The sequence below is a fragment of the Musca vetustissima genome, unplaced genomic scaffold, assembly GCF_032173495.1.
Source record: "Musca vetustissima isolate MV318-11 ecotype Yass unplaced genomic scaffold, APGP_CSIRO_Mvet_v1 utg10841, whole genome shotgun sequence".
Lineage (NCBI taxonomy): Eukaryota > Metazoa > Arthropoda > Insecta > Diptera > Muscidae > Musca > Musca vetustissima.
This window is the reverse complement of record NW_026883530.1, coordinates 401,330-412,620: the sequence shown is the minus strand read 5'-3', so window position 1 is coordinate 412,620 and position 11,291 is coordinate 401,330. Positions and strand designations below refer to the sequence as shown.

At 34.0% G+C, this 11,291-nt stretch overlaps 1 protein-coding gene across 4 annotated transcripts in view; it reads left to right on the top strand.

Annotated features, from left to right (window-relative positions):
• The first annotated feature begins 1,836 nt into the window (after positions 1 to 1,836).
• Positions 1,837 to 11,291, top strand: part of LOC133330463 (gamma-aminobutyric acid receptor subunit beta) — a 108,757-nt gene continuing 99,302 nt past the window's right edge. For all 4 annotated transcript variants that reach the window (XM_061538898.1, XM_061538897.1, XM_061538899.1 and 1 more), the window contains exon 1: positions 1,837 to 2,001. In XM_061538898.1, the coding sequence (XP_061394882.1) occupies positions 1,868 to 2,001 (134 nt within the window). In that variant the 5' untranslated portion in view covers positions 1,837 to 1,867. The remainder of the gene's footprint in view (positions 2,002 to 11,291) is intronic.

Below are 11,291 nucleotides of genomic sequence, written 5' to 3'. Positions count from 1 at the left end.
TAATAAGAAAAATCAAAAAACAATGCTCAGACTAAAAAATCACAAGACTATCAATTACAGACAACACCCATGTGGTCTGGCCACAAAACAAAATTCATGAAAACCAATTCAAATAAAAGAATAACAACTAAAACAACAGCAACAACAAAATTACAATAACAACAATAAAACAATGGTTGTGCGACGGTGAAATGTCATTGGTGTGCCAGATATTCCGGTGACAAAGTGTGAATAGCGAATTTTGTAAATGAGGATATAGACGGTTTAACTAAATTAATACACAGTGAAAGCTAACTCCCCCCAACTTATGTATTATTTTATCGACAAGCAAACCCGACAACAACAACAACTACAAAAGGCTGCAGCAACAACTACAAAAATCCTAACTAATACAACAACAACAACAAGAGCAACTAAATGTAAAACCTCCATTATTAATTAAAACAAATTGTAATAAATAATTGGCATTAGAATTGTTTGCCCAACCCACAAACACACACACACACCATTCCTCTGTGGTCGTTCCTCTCAACAAAACAATATCCAGGCTAAATGGAAATCCATTAAGAAAAAGAAGACGGAGCAGCATCCGAAGAATAAACAACAAACTTAATTCTCGAATAATTAAAACACAAAAAAGAAAGGAAGTTGTGAATGAAATCCATCCTTTCGTTAGTAACGCTTGATGACTTCAATAGAAATTTAGCAAAGAGAAGAAAAACAACAACAACTACAACAACAATTCTAAAAAGCATCACGTACACAACAAAACTCTTTCCATAAAACTCATACACACAAAAACAAACACACATACACCCAAACACATAGTAAAGCATACACAGTTGAATAACGAGGAGGAGCAGCAGCAACACACACATGTTGATGCTAATGCTTTGGGCAGGACCTTAGACAGCATTATAGACTTATTTATACAACTTACAAAATCATTGGACTGTGGCAGCTATAAAAATATCTCAATTAAGAGAGGAACACGGCAGCAGCAACTACAAAACACATGTCAAATAAGCGAATGAGGACATCACCAATAGCCATAAAAATAATTACATTGGCTGCATATGTGACCAGCAGCAGAAGAACTCCCGTCTAGATCTATTTATGAACGGACAAACGATTGTGAGTGTATATGTGTGTGTGCGCGCGTTATTAAGGATATTTAATTCCTTCACACAGCCAACAAAAATATCCTAAACCCTTCCAACTTCCAATCACATACACACAAGTTCACACACAAGCCACACACAAAGAGAGGCGAAGTGATAACAAAAACAAAACTACAACCCCACTCCCACTCCCCCCAAAAGGAAACCGATTCTAAAGTTAGTTAAAAAACCAAAATAAAATTCATAAAAAGAGGACCACAACAACAACAACGATGACAACGGTGATAAACAACTTAATGGAAACACAAGAACAACAACAACACCAACAACTGTAGCTGGTGTTTTAGAATTTCCAAAGCAGAACATATACGGAGAAGCAACATAGCAAAAAAAAAATAATCCACAAAACAACAACAACAAAAGGATATTCATAACATTCCAAAAACAAAACAAGTCTAGCAGCAATTGATAATTGCCAAAAAAAAATACACTCCCTTCCCCCCAAAAAAACACCCTTACAATACAAAAGGTGGACATATCACTAGACGGGGCAGCAGCAACAACAACAACAATAATTTGTAAATTATTAAACTCCTGCATTGCAGCTTTAATCATCGATTTACCGATCAGCAATCATCATATTCACCGTGAATTAAACTCCAATAGTTAGTAGCAGTTACCTAACGTCATTGTCATCACAACAAGTAGCACCATCCAACACCAACACCATCACAACTACCACCACCATGAGTGATTCAATGCTATATCAAACACTGCAAACATGTCTGCCCAAATCACGCCTCATAACCCTGTGGCTAGCCTTCAATTTGGCGATGTTAGTACAGGAGCCCAGGCCACAAGCGGCCACAGTACATGCAGCGTAAGTACTCAGTTTTTATTTCTATTTATATATATTGTTGTCTTAGATGTGCCCTTTTTATATATAAAGACGTGGGTTTATTAACATTTCTTGGATAAAATTTTTTTAATAACTTTTCATCATTCACAACATGCATTTTTCATAAAAGAAACATAAACAATAAATAACATCGACTATTCATATCGATTAGAAATGCCGATCAATGCAAAATTGTGGTATTATAGTACACAGTCTAATATTATAATTCTCAAGCCCCTAGCAAATGTTCATGCCAATGACACGAATGTACGTTCATTGATTATGCATTTAAAAACTATAAACTAAAACCCCATTTGAAATCGAAAATGTGTGGGGTCGTTAAAATATGTTTTCAATGATTTATTCAAACCGTGAATTTTTTAAAGATTCAATATTGTCATTATTGAAATATTGGCTTTTACTCCAAGTGGGTTTTTGGAAAAATCTGTTTTTTATACCCTTCACCACACTGTGGTATTATGTCTTTGTACATTTGTTTGTAACAATCAAAAGGAAACCAGATAGACACATGGTTTCTTTTGAGAATATGTATAGAATCATATTTTAAGGAACCCCCCCCCCTTTTTTTTGATTTTAATTTTTCAAGATTTTTAATGGGCTGGTAAATCCATACCAATGCTTGTTAAGGTTTGTAACTTTGCACATATATAATTGAAGATTTAAAAGAGAAGAAAAATAATTTACAAAAAATTTTTGTTATTGTTTTGTTGTTGTTTTTTGTAATTAAAGAAAAGTCCATATTTTTTATGGCGGGCATGATAACTCCTCAATGGAACATCGGAATCCGAAAATTCCAACGGTGTTAGAAAGATTACATGTCTGGCTCTCGTATGAACTAGGATTATTGACTTTGCTCTAAAATTAACAAAACTAAAAACCAAGTTAAAAAATAAGGCAGATCTTCACCGATTGGCTTTATCCTAGTTCATACGATAGCTATACTCTCACAGAGAAACGTGTACAAATTTTGAATCTATTGGGTTATTAGTTTTTGAGTTATCGTGCCCGTCATTCCCAAAAAAATGTTTAGAGAAAAACGCGTTTAAAGTTTGAGAAGCCCTTCAGCCGTCACTTGATGCTGACACAATAAATGGTCTATATCTTCAAGAGTTCTTGAGATTTTCACTAGAAATTTTGTAGAGACATTCATTAATTATTATTAGAATTATACCAAAAATTTAGACTCCGAGAATGGGGGGTCCCTTTAAGTCGATTTATGCATGTCCGTCCGTCTGTAGATGTTAAATTGTAAAGAAAGTACAGGTCGCATTTATGATCCGATTTGGGTGAAATTTGGCACAGTTCACTTATTTGGCCCAAGGACGAACCCTATTGAAACTGAAGAAAATCTGTTCAGATTTAGATATAGATCCCATATATAGGTGTGTCCGATTTTATGTAAATGGTGCACGAAAGCCCCTGTATATCTTTCGATTTGCACGAAATTTTGCATAGTATAATGAATTGTGTCTAGAATGATGAGTGGCAAGTTTCGAGAAAATCGTTTCAGATTTAGATATACCTCCTATATATATTTTCGTCCGATTTAATGTAAATGGGACACCAAAGCCCCTATAACTCTTTTGATTTGCACTAAATTTGGCAAGGTGTACTCAATTTAGTTTAAAATGACGTGTGTTAAGTTTCGAGAAAATCGGTTCAGATTTAGATATAGTTCCCATATATTTTTCTATCCGATTTTATGTATATGGTGCACCAAAGTCCCTATATATCTTTCGATTTGCACGAAATTTTGCATAGTATAATGAATTGTGTCTAGAATGATGTGTGTCAAGTTTCGTGAAAATCTGGTCAGATTTAGATATAGCTCCTATATATATTTTCGTCCGATTTAAGGTAAATGTGGCACCAAAGTTACTTCATACATTTCGATTTGCATAAAATTTCGCGCAGAGTTCTGAATTAGGTCCAGAATGATGTGTGCCAAGTTTCGTGAAAATCGGTTCAGATTTAGATTTAGCTCCTATATATTTTTTCGTCCGATTTAAGGTAAATTGGTCACCAAAGCCCCAATAAATCTTTTGATTTTCTCGAAATTTGGCACGGTGTACTCAATTGAGTCTAGAATGACGTGTGTTAAGATTCGAGAAAATCGGTTAAGATTTAGATATAGTTACCATACATAGTTCTGTCCGATTTTATGTATATGGTGCACCAAAGTCCCTATATATCATTCGATATGCGGGAAATTTTGCAGAGTGTACTCAATTGAGTTTAGAATGACGCGTGCCAAATTTCGAGAAAATCGGGTCAGATTTATATATAGCATCCATATATATTTTCGTCCGATTTAAGGTAAATGAAGCTCCAAAGACCCATGGGGTACTGAATTAGGTCCAGAATGATATGTGCTAAGTTTCGTGAAAATCGGTTCAGATTTTTGGATTTAGCTCCGATATATATTTTCGTCGTTCGTTCAATTTCATGTCAATGTTCCTTTGCGAAGGCGACGTCTGTTAGGATTCATATGTCGAATATACCCAAAGTGGTGAAGGGTAACATATAGTCGGCTCAGTCCGACTTTACTACATTCCTTACTGTTTTTTTATTGTAAGTTGCATTCATAAAATTTCACTCTGCTTTTGGAATTGGGTTCGAACCGTGGACATAACGAAAATTAAAATTCTGAAAAGACGTTATTTCCCCACTAGTGTCTCGGAATGTTATATTTGGACATTTAATGCTAAAATATAGTATCTTCGAATGGACCTAATGGAAATACCTATAAAGGGTACATTTATATCGGGTATCAGTTCCTTTGTATGGTGACTATATCCAAATATCGACCAATATTTATAATATTTGATAGAATAATTAGCCGCAGAACATAAAATGTGAAATTAGGGCCAAATATATTGAAACCTAAGACAGCAAATTTAAATTCACTATGGAAAGATTGGCCAACCAATGAGAATTTAATATGTTTAATTTGAAAATGTTTAATCGGACATGTCTGAAATCTTTACAAATATTTAACATTTGGAGGTACCGTCATATGGGGACCCTATCAGATCATGCACCGATATCGGTAATTTTTAGTATTGAAGATTTGCCGACCTATGACAATGAAACATTTGAAACGAACGTGTCTAAAATCCTTAAATATCTGCATATTGATAATTTTTGGTATGAAAATTTGACACCAAATTAGAAAATTAATATACATATCGCGTTTTTTTATATGGAGATTTTCTATGAAGCAAAAATCTCATGTTCCATATTGTTTGAAAACGTGCATAAACTAATCAGAATTCCGAAATGCGAGTGGTACTATTTACTATTACCAAAACTCCTATATATCCCATTTTAAATATCACATATCCAGGTAGCGTTATAATAAATATAGCGAGCCTTATATCCAAATACACTCAACAGTTTGCTCACTAAAATTCGCGATAATTAATCTATAATTTTTAAACTTCGATTAATTTCCACGAACGAAAAAAAATTATTGAAATACTCATTTCATTCAAACATTTATGTAAATTCCCAAAATATTCCAATTTACACATTATTTTGAGTCAACAATAACATTAATATATATTTTGTTTTTTTTTTCTCAAAAATGTTGATCTCAATGTTCTTTCAAAAACTATTACCGCCATTATCAAAAAATACATAAATCATTGTAATGAATATGAAGTAAATTATTCATAATTATTGGAGTTTGAAAACCCTTTTCCAATACTTAAATAAACTACGGTATTTAATTTATCATAGCAAGGCTGAATGTCCTTGCACTATAACTTCGTTTTACATTGAATAGTCTCAAAGAGAATGTACTCAACTAAATTTAACATTCCATAATTTATGGCAATTGAGAGAAGAAGGAAGGGAGGAAGGGGGAGAGAGAGAAAGAAAGAAACACACACAATAAATGAAAACATTTTGTGTTTTTTGCCTCGGCAACTACCAATTTGCCATTTTGTCATAGCAAGTTGTTGTTGTAATACATAGCTTTTTTTGAACTGACATTTCTAGCCAATTATGGCACACAACATTTTGTTGGTTGTTTCGTTGGCTGTGTAGATTTGTGCGTGCCTTGTTGATGGCCCAACTGTGCACCGGCGATAAGCAGTAAAACGAACAGCCAACAACCGCCAACAATTCATTTGAATTTGTCGTTTTGTTTGGTTCGCCGGCTTTGTAATCTAACAATTGTCAGTTTCTATGCTGGAATGTCATTAATAATAATCAACATTTTTTGTTTTGTTTAGATTTGTTTGGTCGTGTCTGCGCGGTAGTTGGCTAATTTGTCATTTCTAACAAACTAACACTTTTCAATATTTATAACGAAATGCTGGACAATCATTTTTTTTTTTATTTGGTATTTGGGCGGTTGTTAAGCCACAAGTAAATTTTGCGTATGCAATTAAGAATTTGTGACGTCTGGTTTGTTGATTACTATTATTATGTCGGATGTCAGAGGAATGGGGAATCCTAAAACAAGTTGACAGGTTATGATTAACAACAGTTTTGTACAAAAAATATGCCATGGTAATAATAGTGGATTTCAACCATGACACAAAAGGTGTTAGCGATGTCATATTAAGCGTATGGAAATTTACCTCAAAAAAAATAAATGCTGGAATTCACCCTCAATTAGACAAATGATTTGACTTAATTTATCGATTTCAAATAAAAAAATAACAATTAATGGGATTAATGTGATGTATAGATATACAGTATAAACTTGATAATCCGGACCTCGACAATCCGGATTATTCGGTAATCCGGACTGCATTTCACAACCCATTGCGTTTCCCATAATCCGAATTGATTGACCTATTTGACTCAAAAATCCGGATTGTAAAGATACGTTACTTTTTATTTTAAGAAAAAATCGTTGCAAATTTAATTGAAAATGGTACCTATTATATTCAAAGTTCATATTTTTGAAATGAATAATTTTCATTTTTAATAAAAACATAAAAATAATTAAATTATCACCAAATTAATATAAATTTAAACCAATTAATAAAACTCGATAATCCGGAAATCTCGGTAATCCGGATTGGGGTCTGCAATCAATTATCCGGATTAGCGAGTTTTTACTGTATGATTAAAATAAATATTTTGTTGTTCACCGTTGCGTATACAATATTATTTCAATAATTTTTGTCCGTTCTATATTGTGTATACGCAACAGAGGGGTAACTAAAGAGTGCTTTGTGACAATTGAATAATAAGTGAATAAATTTACTCGGGTAGGAACACTGAGCTTAACAAGATTAAATGTTTTCCTAAGGAATAGTTTTTCGTTCATCCGAAATACAGAATGATAAATTTCAGCCACCACGGTGGAAAAACACGTTTTAAATTGGCACTGTTAAAATTGATATAAATCGAAATTTTTCCGCATAGATTACCATTCCTAATACCAGGAATGGAAAATGACAGTCACTTCAGGTGGGAGATACAGATAAAATAATATTAAAAACATATAACGGGACCTTAATACGGGGGCTATGTCAAAATATGGTCCTATATTAATTAATTCCTGCAAATATATTTCATCTTTCAAGAACCTAAACCACCGAATGGTTGTAAAATGCTTCGAAAATACCTCGAAATAGAGAAATTGGAGCAGGTTCTTTATATAGCAAAATAATCTATATTGAAAAAATTCTGGAAGTTATTATTTGAAAGCCAGGTCAACGGAAACATGCGACTAAAGCCATATAGACATAGGACCTTATATATGGAAGCTATGCCAAAACATGAACCCCTATTGTGATTTCAATCGGAATACAAAATTACAGCTCATTTATTGTAAAATGTTGCTTAAATCTTAAAATACCTAAAATAATGATCAAAAACCGGTCCATTTTCAATATACAAAATTCTAAGAGTGGTAGAAATAGCTTTCCGCGTTAATCGTAATTTCAACAGTCTGTCTGTTTAGCCCCACAGAGTTCCGTGGAGTGACTTGCTAACTATACTATTCACTCACGGTATAAAAGTACAGAGACTATCTTATAGAAACGTCTTTTCAAACGATTATTAATGTAAACATGTGAAAAAAGGTAAGTTCGGCTGGGTCGGACTTTTTTATATTCTCCACATAATTATACGTGTAGATTTTTGTTAAAAAGTTTCAAACCCCACATGTAATTCTACTACCACTACTACTGATTTTGGGAATGTATAAAAAACTGAAGGAATTTCTAACTAACAAATAAGTGGAACAATGTTTTCCGAGGATATCTTGCAGCCAGAAATACTAAAGTTCAGCCGCTTTTAATGGAAAATTTTCCAAAGATTTCCAATATAGAAAATACAGAAAAATTTTGTTACCTTATTATCATGGACGTGATAATGGGGGTTACCCTAAATAGTACACCACTATGTATAGTTTTAGTAGAGATATTTCCTAACCGAAGAGAGTCGACAACAAATGCAATTACAATCTATTCATCTGGGAAACGCATCCAAAATCCTCAAAATACCACTAAAAATGGGAGGGAACCGATATGTGGTGACTACCTTAAAATGTGGAGCAATGTGGTTAATTTTTGCTACGGATATTTTCTATCCAATTAACAATTAAAAGCATTTTCCGAAGGACGTTTTTCTCGGAGTAAAAATAAGATACAAATTAAGTTTCGGCCCCTCTTATCCACGATATATAGTCTGATCATCATCGATAATTATAGTCCTTGACCAAAGCCAGAATTTTCATGTATAGTTTCAAAGCGATAATGGTAGAACTAACTAATTTTATAATACATACACACCTCTGAATATTTACGTATAACTCCCGCATTCGTGTACATACAACAATATATTTGGTATCAACCACTCTTAACCGGTCTACATCCATCAGAAGTAAATAAAAATAATGTAATTTCCCCCCCCAAAAGTCTGGGTCCCGCTAAATATTGACCGACTTTCATTAAAACTGCCATGGCTATCCCCTTTCTCTATGCAAAATTTCAGGTCGTAATTGTAGCCTCCAGAACGCCCAGAAAAACACACAAAAATTAAGTTTTTGTTCTATTTCATCCCTTAAATTTTAACCGATCACAATAGAGGTCTTCTTTGACCGGAACCCCTTTTTACGTACAAAAGTTCCTATATCGTGTTATAATGGACAGACGTAAGGACGGACACTTATGTCTAGATCGACTTAGCTAGTTTAGATGTGACGATCAGTATACTAAAAGAAGTGTCTAGGAACAATATGTTGCGGTGTTACAAACTTTTGGGGAACATAAAGTTATGTAAAAACTATATTAAAAAAAATTTAAATCCCTGAAAAATATCGAAATCTGGGAGGGTGTCTTTTATATTTTTGAAGAGATATATTTTATATAATATATTTTATTATAATATATATTTTTTAAGGTTTCCAGTGAATACTTCGTGTTGTTGCAAACGGAATAAAAAATGAATATAAACTCCTCCTTATGGTTGAGGATATACACATAATTTTGAATATTATTAATTATTTATTTCCAAAATCGCTATGTTAAGCCTCTTAAATTAAATTGTAAATTGAGGAATTCCTTCGAGAAGTTGTCCTCTTATTTTCTTAATATCTGAAATGCGAAATTACATTAGCTTTGGTTTGAAATTCTGTCTAGGGTATTAGAAATTCGTCTATGCTCCGAAAACCTGATATTTATAAACCTTCAAAAAAATACTAATTTTTATACCCTACACAATTATGTTGTCAAGGCATTTTAGTTTTGTGCAGACCCAAGAGTTTGCAACGCCGCGAAATATGGGTCCTAAACCCACCTTTAAGTATACCAAACATCATACTTCGACTAGTTGAATCGATCTAGACATGTGTGTCCGTCCGTCCGTCTGTCCATTATAATTTGTAAACACGATACGGGCCAAAGTTATGGACCAATTTTCACGAAATTTTGCGTGTAGGATGGATTCTGGCCAATGAAGACCCCTATTGTTTTTGGTGAAGATCGGTTAATATTTAGAGGATGAAATAGACCAATTACTTAATTTTTGTCTGATTTTCTGTCCGCTTTATAGGCCGCAATTATGACCCAAACATCGTGAATTTTTACATGAAGAAGGAGATCGGGCCAAAGACAAAGTATGCCTGTTTTGATAAAAATCGGTCAGTATTTAGCGGCTCAAATAGGCCCTGACTTTTGTGTAACAAATGGCAAAATTTGTATTCTATATCGTATAAGAGAGTGCAAGTACCGCGAAATATTGCTGAAGCTCAGAATATAGAAGCACAGAAAGTTAGATTTTCGTGGAATTTGTGCAGGGTTTCATATGGTCGGCCCCGTCCGTCTATATCTCGACTAGCTGAGTCGATCTAGATATGTGTGTCCGTCCGTCTGTCCATCTGTCCATTATAATTCGTAAACACGATACAGGCCACAGTTATGGACCAATCATCACGAAATTTTGCATGTAGGATGGGTTCTGACCAATGAAGAACCCTATTGTTTCTGGTAAAGATCGGTTAATATTTAGAGGATGAAATGGACCAAAAACTTTATTTTTGTGCGATTTTCTGTCCGCTTTATAGGCCGCAATTATGACCCAAACATCGTGAATTTTTACATGAAGAAGGAGATCGGGCCAAAGACGAAGAATGCCTGTTTTGATAAAGATCGGTCAATATTTAGCGGGTCAAATTGGACCCTGACTTTTGTGTGAAAAATGACAAAATTTGGATAGAGGACATAGACCCGAGAAGTTGATAGTATATCCAAGAGGAATGGCTGACCTTTAAATTGATACCAATTATATTGTCGTATGTACTCGGATGCGTGATTTACACATAAATATTTACAGGTGCTTACGTATTCAGATATTATATAGTAACCCTTACAACACTAGAGGGCGGAAATATAACGCTGATCGATTTGAAATTTTCCATGAGGTTCCAGTTATGGTCAAGGACAGCGCTTGTAATTTTCGGTGACGATCAGATAATAATTTTGGGATGAAGTGAACCGAAACATAATTTTTTACAATTTTTCGATCATCACCATACTCTGAAGTCAATCTGGACAAGTAATAAGAAGGGCTGTACTGAATATTAGTAATATTCGGAAAATATGTCAGTGTATGGAAGATGTGCTGTTGACCTCTAAGAGGGTGCAAATGTCACGAAATATTTCCCAGGCTCGGAATAAACTTCTTTAGAAAGTTAGAACTCTGTCGTAGTTGTGTAGGGTATCGTATGGTCGCCCCCGTCCGACTACACTGCTCCGCTCACTGGTTTTTCATTTAAATTTCGAATT